A 21,035-nucleotide genomic window follows, 5' to 3' on the forward strand; every position below is an offset into this window, starting at 1 on the left:
TTTGGGCAGATATTTTTGATATTCATTTGGACAGTACAAAATAATGTCAAACACAGATCATACATCCAGGTATCTTTGCTTTGGTTTTGGTGGAATAGAGAGCATTCTGTAGCTAAATCATCATGATGGCCTAAACAGGAATTACTGCTACTAAAAAAATAAATTAATAAAATAAAATAAAATACCACATTACTACAAAAGGCCACAGGGTGGTTCCATTATAGCTGAGATCATTCAGTGGTAGCACATACTCACTATATTCCCTAGGCCTAAATCATCATCTTCGGTTTGTAACACAGGGGTCACTAACTGCAGCTCGTGAGCCAAATATGGCCCACCACCTGTTTTATGGGAACACACCACGCTTGTTCATTTATGTATTATCCATGGCTGTGTTATTACTGCAATGATAGAATTCAGTAATTGTGACAGACCATATGGTCCACACAGCCTAAAATATTTACTTTCTGGCCACTTACAACAAAAGCACATTGGCCCCTGTTCCAAGAGATGAAGTTTGTAGTCTCAAAAGCTACTTATATGTATATTTGAGAAGATCCAAACAGGCTTCCTAATGAAGAAAATGAGCAAGAAGGGAAAAGAAGAGAAAGGAGAAATAATAGTACAGGTGGTAGCAGTAGTTTGGACTTGCTATGGAAGTCCGACTTAGCTTCAAGTAGGTGGAGAATCTCCGTCTAGGCACAGCATAAACAAAGCCAGTCTTTCCAAACGTGTACAACAGAATGTCAAATTTGCAGCCAAAACTTGAACAGTATTATTATAAACATGGATCACTCACCAACCAATAGCAAAGAGCATCTCCACTTGAGACACTCAGCAGATTTCTTTACCTTGAATTGATGTAACATAACAAGCTTTACTTCTCTAAATCCCAAGATGGCTCGGGTAGGTGTGCTCTCTCTGGCCTGACTCGTCAGGCCCCATAGAAGCAGCAGTGAGTCCAGGCATACTGGTCCACTGCAGGGAGCAGCAGATAGTGAGGAAGGTCATAGTCATACTGAGGATGTCAAGGAGACCAGTGAAATGGCAGAGGGAACAGGTGCATGAAATGAGCCTCTCTTATGCCACCCATCAGTATCACAAAATCTAGGTCAGGACTGCGTTTCTTCTGGGTCAGGAGTTGGGATAGAGAAATGTGAGGAAGTGGGCTTTGAGCACCTCAGACCCTGGAACTGGAGTTTGGGCCAAGTTCTGCCCACATCTCCCAGAGGCAAGGAGGCCCAGGTAGCATGTGAATTGCATATTGTTCTGCAGTTTTCAGCAAAACAAACAAAAAACAAAAACAACAACAAAAAAAAAACAACAAAGCCTATAGATTTAGGTCAGCATTATGTGAGATAGTCTAGGTTATGCAGAAATTAACCCGTATCTTGGTTGGTTCTATAAGTTCCATTCAAGCATTAAGTCAGTCTGCCAAAAAGAAACATATATGGATGGACAGAAAGAAACATAACCTGGAAGCATCAGGTTGGGTGGCTACAAAAATGCCTTCAAGAAATTGCAATCTCATTTTTGAAGGTTAATTTAAGGAAAAAATAATTATATGTAACATCACCTTGCAGAACTTCAAAAAATCTAATGCTGCTAGTGGCGAATGTATGTTTTTCAGTGTCTCCTGCCTAAGGATCCAAATTATAAAGCCTCCTTATCATGCTAGAAAAAGTTTCTTTCCGTCAAGGGCTGTTAGGATATTTTGTTCACAAATTATCAGAAAACTTGAGTAAAATTTCAGCTTTACAATAAAAATAGGATTTTCCACTATGTGCCAGGAGCTGTGCTGAGGACTCCTCACGCATGTGAACAACATGGACAAGTGCTCACTGTCGCAGGTTTTTAGTCCAGGGGAGAAACAGCCATGAAATGGACAGCCATGTTCAATGGTGACTCCATTGACCGAAGGGCCCAGGCAGTTTGGCCTTGGCCCCTGAAAACTACACATACAGAAACCAAAATAACCAAAAAGCAATTGCATTCTCTCTTTAATATTTTGAAGGAATATAATTCAAAATCCACAGATACGTACTTCAAAAGGTGCTTTTCCCCTTTCCAAATTCCTCACAAACCCCACAGCTATTCCAGAGCCTCGTTCACACCAAAACCCCAAATTTTCTTCCCATTTCCAGAACCATGAAGCTGTCTTTTTTCCTTTCTCCCAGCATTAGCCATGCGGTTCAATTCAGCGGCTCTCTAAGCAGGAAGGAATCCCTATTCTTTAGGAAGAGAAAAGACAGGTGAAATTGGGCAGGCACCTAACAGGTTTTCTTTAACAAGCAGGGGGCGGAGGAGTGGAGCGAAGGCTATGAATACTACCCTTGGGTAATTTTGCCATATAATCACAATTGTGAGAGAACACTGGGGAGGTAAGGTTACTAATTTAGCATAATGGTCAAGAAACTCTCTCACAAAGTGACGTTTTAAGCCAAGATGTGTAGGATAAAGAACAGGAGGGAAGACCATTCTGGGTAGGGAAGGCTCCAGGGCAGTTGCCTGAGGCCTGTACATTCTCCAGGGAACTGAAACCCACCCAATCTAACCGCGGTGAAATGAGCACAGGTAAAACTGATATGTAACTGGAAAGACGGGCAGGATAAAATCAGGGATGGCCTTTAGGTCCTGGCAAGAATTTTGAGATTATACCAAGGGCAATAAATAGCCAACGAAGGGTTTTGAGTAGGGCAGCCCACAACTGGATCAACCTGGATGCTTCCTGAAGAGAGGACTGGTAAGAAGCAGGCAAGGAAGACAGAAGCTAATTAGAGATGTGAAAGGCTTAAGCCAGGGAGGGGAACACGAAGATTAGAAGCAGGGGGTCAGATTCAGCCTGCAGAGATTGGGGAGAAATTGACCGGAGGTGGAGGGAGAAAGGCACGTCTTGGTATTCCTTCCGTTTACACTTGAGCAAATGGGACTGGGAAGAAGATATTATTTGGCTAGAAATATCCAAGAGAAAAATTTAATCCATTATATATTAACTAAAATTATATTTATAAATTACACTATTTAAATTCAATTGCAATAGCTCCCTCATTGTTATACACCCAGGGCTTCCAATAATATCTGGCAAGAAGGCAAGCGCTCAGTAAGTACTTGTAGAATGAATGTAATTTCCTCCGGTAATTATCTCTCTGGCATTCAAAATATCTTAGCAATATCTTTATATTAAAACAAATTTTATGTTTTTTAAATTATGTTTGATAAAATATAATTTCATATTTAAAATGTGAACATACCCATTGCTTTTATAAGACAAACTAAAGAAGGTAAATTTCAAGAAACGATTCTTATCTAGTAGACCCCGAGTGTGAGAAAATGCTTTGAAACATTGTTCTGTTTGACCTCGGATTAATTTTTTCTTTTTAATTCTGTGACATGTGTGCTTTTTATGGTGAGTGACCTCAAATTCCTTCTGGAAGTAAATGGGGAATAAATTAGAAACACTGTGACTCAGATCAAATGCGATTTGTGGAGTTTAATGGCTAGATTACTGCCCCCCCCCCAGCCTACCCTAGATGGAGAGCACTCCTTTTCAAGGGGTTCGTCCTGGGAAATGAAGCTTAGGGGCTGCCCTTCCAGATGTCCAACGAGACAATGCCGCCTGGTGCGAGTGTCTCTGTGGCTCTATAATTTCCACATCCCCTTCTCCTACTCTTCTCCCCACAGCCACAGTCTTAGCATTTAACAATTAGCAACAAATTGCTAATTTAGCAATTAGCCCTAAGTATCCTGGGCTAATCTTTGAGCACATGTGAATACGTTCTTCTTCCTCTTAGGAAAACCATTTAGTACTATGCATATGGTACACAGCGAAGGATCTTAGATAGTGGGAATAATGGTAATGCATCTTTCAAGGGGCTTTCTTTATTCAAGGGATTAATATCAATTGTTAGAATTTCAAGAATTGGGTCAAGTCAGTCAGAATAAATTCCAGGCAAGGGAACCTTTCAGTTCCCTTAGTAAACACTATGGAGGCTGGTTCAGAAACTCACTTCCTACCATTTGCAATGCTCCCCCCACCCAGTTTACTTTTTCTTTCTCCCTCTCCTTCTTTGAAAAGACTTCTTATTCTATCATTCAATTTTTTTATTTCATATTTTATCCAACTTTGACCTATTTCTGGAACATTTAAAGAAACTCCCTGATCCTCTAGGTCCTAGTTAAGTGGGGGGAAGGGGGGTGGACAGGGACAGAAAAAGGAAACCTGACTCTAGTTTTAGATAATAGGATTTGAGTCCAGTTGCTTATTTTAGCAACTTCAGGGGTAAGGAAATTGCTGTGAACTGAGATCCTGAACTCTACTGTAAATGATACATCATTGAAGTTGTACAAATTTGCTGAAACACACCTGTGATCACTAGTTTCCTGAGCTATAAAAGGGGTATGACAATGTTTATCAATTTAAATCTAACAGGAGAATTCATAAAAACACGCTGGGTATAAGGAATTGGGGGAAAACATACCCAGAAGTTTCCTGACAATATTTTCAACATTGCTATAGGCACCCACATCCACATTCTCCTGTATCATTATGAAAATTAGCTTAAGCAAATAGAAATATTTGCCATCTTATTTCACAGAAAACTAAATGGAACTGTGAGAGATAGTGACAAAAGCCCTTTTGGAAATAAGAATAAGCAATGTATATACATCAGTCTCTTTAAATATATTCTTCAGAGCAGGGCACCCCAGAACTATGGTTCCCAACCTTATTTGGTTCTGTAACTGTTCCAACAACCTCAAGAGCGATCCGTCCTGCTACCACTTCCTCTCGCAGGAGAAAAAGAAAAAAACATTCTTCTCCCTGCCCTATCCAAGTGGGTCACTGCTGCTTCTCTCTTTGTTCAGCCTTTCTTACGGAGGTTTGCCAAGTTCTGATGTGGTTCTCTGCGTATTCTAAATGCTGTAAGTGGTTACAGCCAAAGAGGGTCAGAGAACACAGCTACTGAGCAGGGATGGGATGTGTCTGGGAAAGACACAGGCTGAGATTTAGGTCACCTCTGGGGAGATGATTTGCGTTTACTGGATACTTACTGTTTATTGGTATTCATGCTTTTCTATGGTCTTTTTTAATGTTCTAAATTAAAAGCAGTATTTTAAACCTCTTAAAGGTGATTTGCAATTTTTTTAAAAATAAAAATGATCCAATCATCCTATAAACAGCAGAACTGCCATCTTCTGTAAATAGAACTGGCAAGCATCTCATCAGTCTTAAAATATCACCTCCCTTGATTTCCCACCACCCTCCCACCGATGCCTCCCTTTCCTTCCCTGAGTTACTTAAAGCAACACTCCAGAATGCTCTAGGAGGACCTAGATGTCCCATGTTAATGCTAAAGAGACTGGCAGAAGCCGGCTTGAGGGGGTACCCAAGGCTTATTGTTTTCCATGGGCCATCATGAATGCTGCCAGATTTCTTAGTTTTCTTTTATTCTCCATGGCTTAGAGAAGAGGAGTACTAGAACTTTAGATAATGGATAAAATAGCAAAATTTGAACCATAGGTAATGTCCTAAGCTTTAGGACTTAACCTAGATTATTCTATTTTCCTGAGCATAAGACAAGCAAGAGCTGCTTACAGAGCTGGAAGCAGGGCTTTCCTGCATAATGAGCTTCAAAAAAGAGGGGAAGAAATAAAATAATGAAATATTCTGATGCTTGAGTAAAATCCTAACTAATTTTACTTTGCCATAATTGGCATCATCCCTGCTTATAGAAGCCCTCAACTTCGACTTTGAGCAATTCTCAAAAAAGGTACTTCCACCCTCTCACCATCTGCATGGGCAGTCAATGGAATTCTGAAATACAAACAGCCACTTGGAGGTTTAATTATATTGGTGAGGTGCCTGGAAAACGCTCGATTAAAAATGCCCGTTTCCCTGGGTGTGGTACAGCCATCTTTCTTGTGGTGGGACAATTGAGATCCATGCATACTCCTATAGGGATATAGCGATCAAGCAGTGATGGTAGTGGCCTACAACTACAGAGTTCTCCTTTTTTCCATAAAAGAACCTTGATTCTCAGCGAGGCACAATCCTGCCTGGAATAAAGATTATATTTCCTAGGCTCCCTTGACAGATGTGACCACATGGCTAAGTTCTGGTAAGTGTTATGTAACAGAAGTTTGCGACATATCTGCAAGAGATCCTTTAGAGTAAGGGGTCACCTTCTGTTGCCTAGAATGTAGATTTTATAACTGGAGCTCCAGCAGCTACCTTGGACAACAAAATGAGCAACCCTGAGTACCGAAGCCAAGCGCGGATAATGGAGAGCAGAAGACCTGAGCCACCAGACCACCCCTCGTCTACCCACCCCAGATTTGTTTTTTACACAAACGGGATAAAAGCATCCATCTTGTCAAATCTCTTATATCCAGTGTTAAGTTGTTTGATTCATGGCAACCGAACAAAATGTTAATTGGCATGCCTATTTATAGCCCAAGGAGCCTGCCTGCTCTGGACAAGAAATTTAACTTCCCTCCTCTGCAGAATTTTCTTCACTCATCTAAAGATTATATAGCCAAAGAGAACCCATAAGAAAATAGTAGTCTAGCATCATTCCCACAAGAGCAAAGGCTTGAGATCAGCTCTGCCTTTGCCCATTGTCACCAACCCCCGGGTAGACAAGTCGACCACCTGAAACTTCATTAAAACAGCACACTCAGTTTATGAGGTAGCCCACCATCCATGAGAGACTGGGCAGAGGCCACCAGCTTCATCATTCAGGGATCTACAGTATAGCCATGGCAACGTGCACCCAAACTACTAACCTCTTCTGCTTCACCACTGTAATCAATACCAGTACATTATAAACACCATAATGGTATACTGGGATGGCGCCTCCTGGTTTTACAAGTCCTCATGGGTGTAATAAGATCCTAAATATAAAACGCTATTAATGACAGTGCTAACAATAGATCTCACTTATTGTTCAACATCGCATGACTGCTGGTGTACTATTCAGCTAGCACTCTGCCTGAAACACATTATCTGATATCCAAAATATTATTATCCTTATTCGACAGAGGAGGAAACCAAGGCTCTGAGAGAGAACGAATTTAGTTAGGACTATGCAGCCAACTCACGGCAGGGGTTACTGCTGAGTCCAGAACTGTCCTATGAGCTTAAAAATATTTTAGCAGCACAATCATTTCTCTCAAAATGTTAGATAAAATAATCTCAAGAAAATCGGTTTCTCTCACTTCAGAACTACAACAAAACATTCTAATCTTAACCCCATATTAACATGAGCCTTTCTTAAAACAAAGCAAAAGAACAAAAAGCCTGATAGAGTTTGTCCACAAATGGTCAACAGTGCTAGAATACAAATGAAGCAAATCCCAAAAGTGTTTTTTTTTCCCTTGAATTTCACTTTTTGCTAAAAGTTTCAATTTCAAGGTGACCTATGTTTTCCTAACAAGGGTCGCTATGCACCTTTTAATCTCAAAACATCAAAACTAAAAAGAAACCCCTATAATAACATGTTCCTGTGTAATTACGTCTCTTTACGCCATTCCTTTTCAAACAGGTCTGACTTATTTCCCACCTCCTTCTTGAGCTTCCACTTTTATAAAAGGAAAGAACACAGAAAGAAATCAAGCTTAAAACATTCACTGAACACATCAAGCAATGTATCTAGGACTCAAACAATAAATGAGTTAAAAAACAAATGAGGGGAAGAAATGAATCTTTCTTTTAAAAATAAGATACGTGCAAGTATGAATGTGTGCGTTTGCGAGCTATTTCTAGTTTAAAGATCTATATAAAATACGGTAATTATATCAAAAGTTTATCATTAGAATAGTTAATATTTTCGTGGGCTGCAGAAAGCTGAAGAATTACAATATGCCCATGAGAAGAAAGTCAAACAGAAGGTCAGAGCTCCCTCTTTCTTCTTCTTGAAGAAATTTGCCAAAGCCTCTCTCCTAGGAGACCGAAGTGATCAGGCAGACAGCCGGTAGCACTCACGCTCAAAGTGTTACCGCAGTCTCTGTATACACGCTACAAGGACTGCAGTACATTTATGGACAGTTCATTATTCACAAGAGATGTAAGTAGCAGAAAAAGCACTTTTAAAAGTAGAAATACTCACAAAGCCATCTCAAACTGTTCCAGCCATTTTTTCTTTAAATCTTTTGTTTTGCAATAAAATTCTAACCCATTTTGTCCTTGGGTATGGATGAGGTAGAAGCCATAAGACCACTGTTGAAATTAATATTCCTCAGGTTAATATGTATCATTCAATTATAACATCACACTTGCAAATGCACTAAACCACCACGATAATCATCCACAAACCGCTCGTAACATTATCAACATACAAACCGTGAACAACCAGATTTCGGTAGTCGACTTTATATCTATAACAGTTTTCATGCCAAATGCGTTATACTTGACCATTAAGGCATTAGAGTGATCATTATCAGTTGTGGCATGTCCAATTATTTCTCACAGAGCCTTGCTCCTAATCAACGTCTAGAAAGAAAAATCGCCGGCATCGATAAGCCCTCTCATATTAATGCATTAACATACTTTCCTTGAATAGTCAAACTTATGAGTAAATTACAGTAATTAATTTTCAAAAATTCACCTTTTTATTTTCTTTATCAGTTGTAGGATTGTTGGCTATTTTGTACTGCTGAAGGTCTATTATTTCCTTCATTTCATAGTTATCACCTTTCCTCTTACATACAATCACTGCCAAATCAAATAAGAAGATATGCCTGAGAGAGAGAGAGAGAGAGATTTAAAATGACTTGGAAGCATGTATGTTAACTTTTCCTTGGTAAAATTTAATTAAACCAACCAACCATTGTTTCTTTGAGTTAAAGACAAATGCAATGTTGCATATGGAAAAGAATGAACGGTGCATACCCTGGCACTACCCTGTATGGAGTGAACGGCCTTACTCTACCTTAGTTTCATTTTTTTAAATATGCAAAATTATAGTTAGAATATGCACATTACAGAGTTGCTGTGAGGAACAACTGAGATAGACCACAGAGTGTCCAGGAGCAATTTTTTTTTCCAGTTTAAAAGCTAGACATTTACAGAATACTAATGGCTACAGCAGCAGTTAACTTCTGAGGTTTCTAGGAGTCGGCCAGAAGGTGTTGAGAAGTGTCCATCCCTTTCACAAAGATGACTCACTTCATTTAAATCCCCAGGACCATCTGCTGAGGTATTATTTTCATCTCCATTTTAGTGGGGAGGAAACTGAGGATTAGGGAAGTTAAATAATTTGCTCAAGGTCACACAGCTAGTGAGGTGTGGAGCAGAATTCACACCCAGATCTAATTGTGGAGCCCGCACTTTTACCCTCTATGTTGCTCCTCATGACTTTATGGACCACCTGAAACACAAATGGAGCAGCATATGAGCAAAATGTAAACTAGGAAAATTATGGTTAAATGTATGTGTTCATATTGCTCTCAACTTTTAAAAACAGTGTAATTGGGGGAGAAAAACTAACCTTGTAATCCCATCATCCAATACCAATATTTTTATCTTTTCGGAAATTCTCAGGAACATGTATATATTTTTAAATAATGATAATTACAATGATACACTCATATAGCTCTAAAACTTGCAGCTATTTTCCTGGAGAGGCTGAAAAGGATAGGTGTCTCCTGTAGAGCCTGGATATCAAGTTGGAAGCAAGAGCTGACACTGCCCCCTGCTGGCTGACTTTCTCGCTCCAAAGTTTCCAGAAAATGACCATTTTAACCAAATCGATCAGTTTAGCAATTTGATGTATATAATTTGGAATAGCAGGCCAAACTCACTAACCTGAACTTCCCTCAAGAAAATAACACGAAATGGTCCCCACTTAGACTTCCTTCTTAGGGCATTTTGTATTTTTAGTTGTTTTCAAATGCATACCAAAGAGAGAAATCAAACAACTGTGTTGTCTATTACTTTATCTCTACTCTCATTTCAGTGTTTCCCTTTGAGACTCAGCTGACATTCTACATTTGTCATATCCCTCTTAAGAACTTAGACAAATCAACAGATACCAAAACAAAGAGGAAAAGACCTAACATATCTATGAGAAAATTGTAGAAAATCATAGGTTGTTCTGTCCCCTTGTTTCTCTTCCTCCGTTTCCCTCCTTTGTTCTAGACTTGTTCTCTCAATCTTCTGATACTAACCACTTATTCTGAAAATACGTACTGCTTCTCTTTTCTCACCTTTCTTGTTTCGTATGCTTGTCTAGAGTAGTTATTCGAATTTCACCATCTCCCTGAGGTCGTCCAAAAAGCAAAACTGGTTGGTTCTAAAATATAAAATTTACATGTCTCAGTTTTTCATAATCATATAAAAACAAACGAATATTAGTGAGGGTATTTGCTAGGGACAGCTACCTTATTATACTACAAGTTTTATCGTTTTACATTTTTTAGCACATTTAGTCTAAAAAGCTCAGGTCTATATGATACACTTTCAAAAACAGTCTGTCCTTGGACAGCCTACGAGGTATACGGAGGACATTAATTAATTTTACTTATAACCTTAATAGGGAAGTTAGCTACCAAAAGCAAGAATTAACTGGAAGAATTCAAATAACAACAAAGTTACAGCAACTAATACTTATCGAGCACCCACTGTGTGCCAGACATGGTAGTAGGTTTGGGCAAAATTTCCCCCTGCCCAGGGCTGGGGAATAGTATTCACAGAAGTAAATAATTACAAATATGTAATTGCCATGAAGAAAGAGCATAGGAAACATGCATTGCCGGGGGCTTAATTTGTTCTAGGAAGTCAAGGATAGCTTCCTCGAGCTAAGATCTCAAGAATGAAAAGTATGACTTGATGATTAAACGTAATGAACCATTTCCCCTGAGGCAGACAATAAGAGAATTAAGTATTTATGAACACCTACTGTACAAGGTGCTAAGGGGAAAAGGAATTGACTGAAAATTATCACTAACATCTAGGAGGTTACATTCTAATAAAGGACGCAGATAAGTAACTAATTAGCTGTACTGCAAGAAAGTATAAAAATAGACATTCCCTCTCAAAGTCCCCATGATGTATTTTGCAGAAATAGAAAACTCCATCCTAAAATTCATATGGAATCTCAAAGGACCCTTAACAGGCAAAACAATCTTGAAAAATAACAAAGTTGGGGTCTTAGTCTTCCTGATTTCAAACCTTATGACAAAACTATGGTAATGAAAACAGTGCGGCATTTGCACAAAGACAGACTTCTAGACCAACGGAACAGAACCCCTGGAAACAGGCCCTCATATATATGGTCAAAGGATTTTTGAAAACAGGACCAAGATCATTCAATGGGGAAAGGAGAGCCTTTTCAACAAATGATTCTGGGGAAACTGGATATGCACACGCAAAAGAATGAAGTTGGACCCTTACCTCATACAGCACACCACACTGATCGAAGGACTAAAAATATAAAACTCTTAAATGAAAACACAGGGGGAAAGTTTTATGACATTGGATTCCGCAATGATTTCTTAGATATACCACCAAAAGCATTGTCAACAAAAGGCCAGTAAGTTGAAATTCATCCAAATTAAAAATTTTATGCAAGGATACTATCAACAGAGTGAAAAGGCAACCTACAGAATGGCAGAGAATACTTGCAAACAAAATGTGTGACAAGAATTGATATCTAGAATATATAAATAACTCCTAATAACTCAACAACAACAAAATACAAGCAGTCCTGATTCAAAAATAGGCAAAGGACTTGAATAGACATTTCTCCAGAAAGATATACAACTGGCCAAAAGGCATATGAAAAGATATTCAATATCCCCAATCATTAGGGAAAGACAAAGTCAAAACCATAATAAGATACTACTTTGTATCCATTTGGATAGATATTTTTTTAAAAAAGAAAAAAGAAGAAGAAAGGAAAAGAACAAGTGTTAGTGAGGATGTGGAGATGTTGAACTCCTGTGTATTGCTGGTGGGAATGTAAAATCGGGCAGTCACTGTGGAAGACAATATGGCTAGTCCTCAAAAAATTAAACCCAGAATTACCACACAATCCAGCCATTCCACTTCTGGGTATATAACCAAAAGAAGTGAAAGCAGGGACTCGAGCATGTATTCGTACACCCATGTTCATAGCAGCATTATTCACAAAGCCAAAAGGGGGAAGAAATCCAAGTGTCCATAGACAGATGAATGGATAATCAAAATGTGGGCTATATAAAATCAATGTTATATTTTCAAGCCTTAAAAAGGAAATTCTTTTAAAAAAATGAAATTCTGATACATGCTACAACAAGGATGAATGCTGAAGACATTATACTAGATAAAATATGCCAGTTACAGAAGGACAAATATTACATGATTCCTTTTATATAAGGTAACTAGAGTAGTCAAGTTCACAAAGACAAAGTAAAATGGGGGTTGCCAGGGGCTGGGAGAAGGGAGAATGGACAGTTAGTGTTTAGTGAGCACAGAGCTTCAGTTTTACAAGATGAAGAGGGTTCTGGAGATGGACAGTGGTGATGGCTGCCTAAAAACATGAACGTATTTAATGTCACAAAATTGTATGTTTAAAAATGATAAATGTCATATGTATTTCACACACACACACACACACACACACACACACACACACACTCCTAAACAGCTGTCCAGGCAATGTGCTATGGAATTACAAAGAGAAAGTAATAATGGGAGATCAGGGAAAGAATTATTTTAGGTTGGATCTTGAAGGAGTTTGATAGGAAATGACGAGAAGACATCCTAGGCTTTGACAATATTATCATCAAAGGCAGACTGATAAAAATGTACGGCAAATTAGAGACCTTACAACACCGCAGGAGAGCCACAAGTAAAGTATCTGGGCAGGTACTAGCTGGGTGAGTTCAGCAAAGCAGTTTAAGCCCAAATCACTGAGGGCTTTAAATGTCACGCTAAGGAATGCTGACTGAATCCTGAAGGCAACAGCAAACGCTGACAAGGTTGGGAAACAGAACGAATGGAGAAGTCCGCCCTCTGGAAACGCAACTATGTGAAGGAATGGCGGGAGGCTTCTGTGACTGGAAAGGTGGCAGATGAGGTCCTGAAAGGGGGACATGACTGTACATGTGAAAAGATGCTTCAGAGAAAGCGGCAATAAAATTGTTCCACCAAGAAAAGTGTCTTTCCTTCACATGTGTATCTCTATTTTCACTGCCCACAGCTCCATCCAGGCCTCCACCAACTCTTTCTTGAAACCAGCTCAACAACGTGCTGACCGGGCTGCCTGCTGGAATGCCTGCTAGAAGAGTTTTCTTGAAATGTGAATCAGAATGAAACTCTCCCGGGAGAAGCCTTTACTAGCTTCCCGTTGTAATCACAGTAAAACCCAGGTCAATGCCCTGGCCTATAAGGCGGGGGGGTCATAGTCCCCCCACCCACCTGTCTCCCACCTCCGAGACTCACACAGCCACTCCTGCCTTTCAACCTCTTGAACACCCCAGGCTCTGGCCCGTCTCTGGGCATTTCAGTTGCTGTGGCTTCTGTCTGGAAGCCTCTCCCCAGATCTCTGCACTAACGGCTTCTTCTTATGCTTCAGGTTCAAGAGGAGCATGACTCAGAAGGACTATTTCTAACCATCTCATCCAAACGAGGACTCTCTCATTACCCTCTGCTGCCCCACCCTGTTCACAGCATGAATCTCAGTAGAGCCTTTTAAACTCTCTTCTTACTGCCCCTTCAACCGCGAGACCATGCTGTTCATAGTTACACCCCTGGCCCCAAGCAAATGTCCCGCACACAGTCTTCACCCAGTAACCATAGAGAAAACGAATACATTAACAGGAATCAGCCAGGAGTATGTATGGGGTAAGGGAAAGAAAGAAAGAAAATGAACTCCAACGTTTAGAATTTATACAGCCAGAAGAAGAGGCATCGTGTGATTAAAGAGAGAGGGACAAGCAAAGGCAGAAAGTCCTTGGACAATGGCACGCGTGTCACAGGCGCCACGAGACATCCATGTGGGTGATGTCAAACAAGAGTCAGGAAAAAACCTACAACAACAGGAACTTCAACGTAAACTATCTTTTCTTCAAAAACAACTTGTAGAATGTCCTCTGATTTGTGGGTTAGGGAAGCTGGAGAGAAGGATAATTACATACCAGATTTTCTATAGAGAGCTGAAACTGTTTAATTTCACGAAGGGTCTCATTATCTCTTTTCACTTCATTCACATATTGTGCCAAGTCCTAAAGAATAAAGAGAAGGGCACAAAAAGAAGTCATGATAAGACTGGAGAAGAGACGAAAACTGTTTGAAAGAAAACACATCATTAATTTCATTAGCGGTAGAAGTAATCACCATAACTTTTCAATGACAATAAAATGAACGTCCAATCCATCAAAGCTGCAGCTCAAAAGCAATTTTAAAATGTCTGGAGTACAGCTGGGAAGACTAAAGAGTTGTCATTTACCACTGAGAAGAGCAAAGATAAAAAACAAAAACAAACAAAATCTGCCACCGTGCAGAACAAAAGGAAACTAGGTCAGGAGAATGCAAATTCCAAGCACGTTGTAACTGACCTTGAGAGAATCACATTCTTCCACGGGTTACAATAAGGTCAATAACGCAATAATGAAGGATTAGCTGGGAGAAAAAAGTAACTAAAAGTTAGACAATGAGTCCAGCAGGACTGTGTTCTGCAACCAGTTAGAGTCTTAGTTCCTGGGAGCTCAGTCAAGGCAGCCAGTTCAATTCTGAAGAGTTAATGAAGGAGAAGCAAAGAGGAGGAGAAAAACCTCAGAGCACTAAGAATTAAAAGCGAACAAACAATGCTGGACACATTTCTCCATGTGCCTTCTTCACCTACTTTAAAATGTCTTTTCTCATATTTGAGGAAACATTAGCTAATCTTTCCATACTGTAAGTAGCTATTTTTATCATATGTGCTCTAGATTTCCCTGTTTTCTGGGTTTTCTTTTTTTCCTCTACCCTCTTAAATTCATCTGCAACAGTAGGAGCAGAACTCGGACAAAAAGCAGTTCCTAACTTTGTTCTAAATGAAAGTCTGACTTTTCATAGGATGTATCTATAAATGATTTCTTTAAAAATTGGAAACTTGGTATGACTTCTGAAAAGAGTAACACATAATTGTGTGATGGTTCCTATCAGGATACTAAATAAAACCAGCTAAACAGCAGGGCCAACACTGACCCTGGCCCAGGGACACAGAGAAGCCATTAGCCTCGTTCTGAGTCGAGTCACACTGGCATTTTCTTTTGAGAGTGAGTATTTGCTTATGTTTTAAGTTAGGGGCAAATATTTCTCTCAAAGTCAACGTGCAGCACAACAGAGAAATTGGGGTATTACAGATTGCCCAAAATGTTTAAAAGTCTGCCTTTATCTACTTGTAGCTCTTGATTTTCAGATTTACCTAAAAATAGAAACCCAAACTGAAATCCACGTGTGTTAATGCACACCACCCATGAAGGTGAACCTGGCAGATATTCTCACCGGGGGAAAATAAGTCACACCAGTGTTCTGAAGTCACCAGCTGACCTGCTGCTTACCCAAGCCAACAGTTTTCTATTAGTAACCACAAAGAATGTGAAATAAAACCATAATATTAAATTATTCCCGGTGGTTGTAAGAGTTGTCATACTTTCATAAATAACAAAAGTTATTTCAATACATCTCTTGGTTTTATGTATCTATAACAATTAAATCCATGCAAGGACATCCATTCCAGTTAAAAATACCCAGTTCTCTGGGGTGCCTGGGTGGCTCAGTCAATTAAGCGGCTGCCTTCGGTTAGGGTTGTGATCTCAGGGTCCTGGGATCGAGCCCCACATCAGGCTCCCTGCTTAGCAGGGAGCCTGCTTCTCCCTCTCCCTCTGCCACTCCCCCTGCTTATGCTCTCTCCTCGATCTCTCTAATAAATAAAGAGAATCTTAAAAAAAAAAAATATCCAGTTTTCTGGGGTGCCTGGGTGGCTCTGTCAGCTAAGTGTCCGACTCTTGATTTTTGGTCACGATCTCAGGGTTGTGAGATCAACCCCGCATTGGGGTCCACCGGGCTCCATGCTCAGCTCAGGACTCTGCTTGAAGATTCTCTCCCTCTGCCCTCCCCCGACTCGCATGCGCTCACTCCCTTTAAAATAAATAAGTAAATCTTTAAAAAAATATCCAACTCTCCCCACCAAATACAAAACTATACAAATACTTATATATTATAATATATCAGCATATCATACATATGCATTAGCAGTTTGTATTCTATTGTTTTTAGGCATGAATAAAAAATACAGAGAAGTTAATGGTACATTTGCCTTACCTTCATTGCATCAAGAGCCAGTTTCAGATTTGCCTTCTCCATAGGATCAGTGGTATGTTTGACCAATTCCTATTTGGAAGATACAGTTCAGTACTACTTTCATCAATTAAAACCAAAATATAAGAAACATTTTTTAAAATAAGCCATTTTTATCACTATTTGCACCATAATGTAATAAATCTGATTCAACTTAACTAGGTTTTATTTTCATAAAAAAAATCTCAAACTGTAAGAAGAGCAACTAGAGACCAAAAGAACATGAGACAATGGTTGGAAACACTTTCTTTTCAAAGATGAATCTGAGTTCTCTCCCCGCCATTAAACTGACATCCTTCCCAAATGTCATGATAGATCCCTCACTGCCAACTGATTCTGATGACTACTCCTCTCCCTTGGCTTCACGGACGATAGGATCTTTTGTTTGTTGCTATTGTTGTTGTTGGTTAGTCCATCTTAAATTTCTGCCGATTCACCAGTGTTCATACTTCCTTCTTTATCTGCACCTTCGAAAGTTACCATTCCCTAGATTTTCACCTTAGTCTTCTGTTATTCTTACTGTACATACGCTACAAATTCTATCACGATCATCTCCACGACGTCAACTCTCACCTACTAAGACAATCACTCTCAAAGGAATGTGCTCTAACCCAGAGCTCATGCCTGAGTTCCAGACTCTTCTGTCCAACTAAACAGTTCTACCTGGGTATCTCACAAGCCCCTCTAACCCAACAATTCCGAACTTAAGGCACATTAACCAGGAACCAGAGTAGGGTTGTAGGTGATGTTTTATTGAATGATGGCACCTCCATCAGTGGAATCACCTAGCCAAAAACTAAAAAGTGTCCCAGGTGCCCCTCTCCCAAAATATGTTCTGGTGACACTGACTTTGATCTCTCCCCTGGAAACCATCCTCACTGCCACTACACTGGTTCATGTCCTTACTATTTTTCAAATGGGTTATTTTAAATTGGCTTCTGACTTGTAGCCTCTCTGGACTGCAATCTATTCATTCTATTGACATCAGAGCTAGGCGTCTAATATATAAATTGGATCCTGTCTCTACCCTATTTAGACTTCTGTGATGCCCACAAAATTTTCAGGTTGTCATCCATACCTCTTAGACCCTTCATGGTCGAAATACTGGGAACCTCCCCCAACTTCTCCCTCCACTCCACCCAAACAACCTATAGTCTATCCATATTAAACTAACTGCAATTCTCAAAATACGTTCTCATGTCTGATCCCATTAGGCATGCTGTTTGCTCTCCTTAGAAGGCCCTTCCTCTCTGATGCACCTATTGAACTCTTACTGTCCCCTTCACAGCCAGTTCAAGACTCACTCCTCAGTGATGCTTCCTATGACAGAGGCCTCCAGAAGTCCCTAGCCTCCCCAGGCATAATTAACCAGGCCTTTATTTGTACTACCTCCAAACTTTCTGCATACCTATCACATTGTATGGTACCTGGAAGCTTACATTTCATCTTCCCTATCTAAACAGTGAGCTTTATCAGTGCGGGGAGGCAAGTGCTGTTTTATATCATGAATGCCTAACGCTGTGTGTTGAACAGGGGAGCCACTCAAAAATTTTTGCTGAGTTTAGTATCAGTAGTGTTTCCAGTTATAAAAGAGGACCTATAGCCATCAGATTTGTTAAGCATAGTAAATTTGTCCAATATTCTTTTACTTCTATTTTTACTTTTCCTTAACTAATGATCATTTACTAATGATATGTCCAAAGTTTCAAATCCCCCACTCTCAAATATTCTAATTTTATAAATCTATGATTTCACACCATAAAGTATTTCAAAAATTATTTCCCCACTAAAGTATAGCAGTAACTAGGAAATGTTCAAATTCATACCACATTAATTCAACAAAAGTCTAAACATTAGACAAATTCTACTCTACACTATCAAGATGGAGAAACATTTCTAGAATTTTTATGTTACCCAAATAAAAATTGCCCTATTTAAAAAAAATCATAAAACTAAACATTCTTTTGAAATTTAAAATATACAACAATCCAAGAGGGATTATGAAAAAAGTCTGAATTTCAAAAAGGTATAGTCATATTTTAAACTTTAAGAAGTCTCTCTAGAACTTTATAAATGAACAAAATAGATGTTTCTTGAAAACTGCACCTTTTATATTCTTCAACTGATATTTGACTATACCAAAGTTACAAACTAAATTATCTTATTTTGAATATGAAGATCTATGTTTTTAGTTTTATAATGTCTCAGAAACTGATTGCTTAAGTCCTCATTATTTTTTCATAAAATCCAATTTGATTAAGTTGCTTTGAGTTTAGATCTCATAAATGTTTTAATGCATTTTTAAGAAATAATCAGCGTTTGAATTTTTCTGATTTCTCAGTAGAACAAAAATAGAGATGACTAATAATTTTGCGACTACAGTTCAAGGAATTTAATATACGAGATGTATAGAGCGCAGCAGACTCAAAATTATATTTCATATACAGGTAGTAGATCTTTTTAAAAATGACATTTCACAAGCATCAGCAGAGTTGACAGACTAATACTGTAAGACATTTCCTTGGAGCAGAACTAATGAGCCTCCTGGTACAGCTATCAAATTAAATTTATAAGACTCTCCACCCTCATTAGAGGACTAACTGTGGAAACCATAAGCTTTGTGGTTATAACAAGAATCACTTCAAAATAAATGCAGTCTTATCATAATTTACTATAGCAGAAAGCAACATGGAATGTGACAGAATTCTTTTTTAGTTTATGGTTATAAGGCAAAAAGTCCAAAACACTTAACCTGCCAAAAATCAGGGGTATTGCAGCACCGAGATTCTAATTAATGAGTCCTGCTAACCAAAGAAGATTGGTTAAAGGAATCTTTTCGTTTGCCTTGGTTTTTTTTATTTTTTATTTTTTTGGAGCCAGTTCTGTTTGAAGGGCACAAAAAGTGACTTTGTGTAGGATACAGGATCATCTTTGCTAAAAGGAAGAAAAAGTTTCCAGCTCTTCTGTTATTTCCCACTTAGCTATACTAATCATTGAAAAATCACAAGGGGTGTATTACAGCCCCAAACATGGAGCATATGGGGCATAACTGATGCTTCATGAACACTTTGTTAAGTGAATAAATGAACACATAAACTGACAGTTTCAAGTTACGTACCTGGAGGAGAAGGTGATACTTTAAAACACGTTGCATAGGAACCACAAGCAAATCTCGAAGAGTAAATTTTCCATTATTTGCTCTTTTGGAACATTCCTAATGAAATTTAAAAACTTTGTTACTTTTATCAAAGGGAGTCATAAAGCAAGCATTAAAAGACGCAGAGGCCATAAACAAAACTGTTATTATATAACAAATATCTTGTTATTTTCCTTCTTAATAATCCTTTCTGAAAAACAGAAAGTATCTAATTAAAAACCCAAAAGACAAATAAACCTTGTAGCATTTCAACTCTAAAATGACTTAATGAGTCATTTTATGCATGAAAATTATTTTCTCTAATGGCTCTCTGAGGTCTTCTTCTACTTACCCTTATAGCTCTACCTTCTACCAATCACCCCCAGCCACCCTTGGGCCAAGCATCAAGAACAAATCCCCACTCATCAAACTGGCCACGTGCCTTCCGCACTGGCACGCCCTGGTTCATTCTGTTCTCCCCAGCCACCACGTGCTTGGTCCAGTTTCCAACGAAATTTATCATCCTAAGAACTATACATCTAGGCCTTTTGTGATAAACCCAACCAAAACTGTGCTCTCCCTCTGTGCCTTGTTTGCATTTTAACTTTTGTTGTACACGATATCTTCCCAATATATTATCTCTTTTACAGCTTTAAGAATCTAGTACTTGCTTAATAAATTTTTGTGAAACTGAATGAAATGGAATGATTGACTCTTAAACTTTGTTAAAGTATAAATTATTGGATTCAAAGTTTCAAAAGCCTCATTTTTTTTCATCTCACACTCTTTCTTAAAAGCTTATCTAAAAATAGTATTGACTTGTGTCCATTCTTTTGACATTAACTGTAGCTTTGGGGAAAGTACTCTGAAGTATCAAAGCGTGAATTCAAATCAAGGCTTGGCTCTGTAACCTTGAACAAGTTGCATTTCTGATTTTACCATTTCTCACATATTTGTGATCTAGCTTTAAAAAATAACCAAGTTCCATAAAATTATTATTATCGAGAAACTAAGTCCAAAATCCTCAGACAACTGTACATCCCAGACCAAGGAATTTTCCAGTTCATAGAAAGAGTTGCATTCAAAAAAAATACTGCTTTGTTCATGAGTTTGTTTCCCCTTTGCCCACACTTAGCTTTTCTGGCACATGGAAGGATATATTATCAGGGGCTACAAAGTAAACACCATTAGCTCTAATGACCAGAGTGACTTAATGAGTATTTGACTACAGGTCTTAAGAGCTAGGGACACAAATCTGGACATGTTAGCTCATGTCTTGTCAATTGCTGCAGTTCACTGGGAAGAATAACTCTGTCAACTGATTTCTTGCTTCTACAGATTGTGGCGAGTTCTGGATCATGGGTCTCAAATAGGAGGTTAAACTGTTAAGATTATTATAATGAATGAGTCTCATCTCCCTAGCTGCATGTTAAGCTCCTTGGAACTGAGGGTGTACCTTAAACTTCATAGATATATGGCATCTTAACATAGTGTTAGGGAGAGAAATATTACACATTTAAAATTCACTTTGTTATATTATAGAAGTCAGTTTAAAACTACTGGGGAAAGAATTCATTC

At 38.8% G+C, this 21,035-nt stretch overlaps 1 protein-coding gene across 2 annotated transcripts in view; it reads right to left on the bottom strand.

Annotated features, from left to right (window-relative positions):
* The window catches only part of VAV3 (vav guanine nucleotide exchange factor 3), a 340,350-nt gene that overhangs the window by 148,846 nt on the left and 170,469 nt on the right, over positions 1 to 21,035 (bottom strand). For both annotated transcript variants that reach the window (XM_087866143.1, XM_045801631.2), the window contains exons 10-15: positions 19,440 to 19,535; positions 16,286 to 16,354; positions 14,116 to 14,202; positions 10,204 to 10,289; positions 8,604 to 8,736; positions 8,106 to 8,215 (exon numbers count right to left, since the gene is read on the bottom strand). In XM_087866143.1, the coding sequence (XP_087722269.1) occupies positions 8,106 to 8,215; positions 8,604 to 8,736; positions 10,204 to 10,289; positions 14,116 to 14,202; positions 16,286 to 16,354; positions 19,440 to 19,535 (581 nt within the window). The remainder of the gene's footprint in view (positions 1 to 8,105; positions 8,216 to 8,603; positions 8,737 to 10,203; positions 10,290 to 14,115; positions 14,203 to 16,285; positions 16,355 to 19,439; positions 19,536 to 21,035) is intronic.

Source organism: Ursus americanus, chromosome 12, assembly GCF_024610735.1.
Source record: "Ursus americanus isolate L20-20 chromosome 12, mUrsAme1.1.p, whole genome shotgun sequence".
NCBI classification, from domain to species: domain Eukaryota; kingdom Metazoa; phylum Chordata; class Mammalia; order Carnivora; family Ursidae; genus Ursus; species Ursus americanus.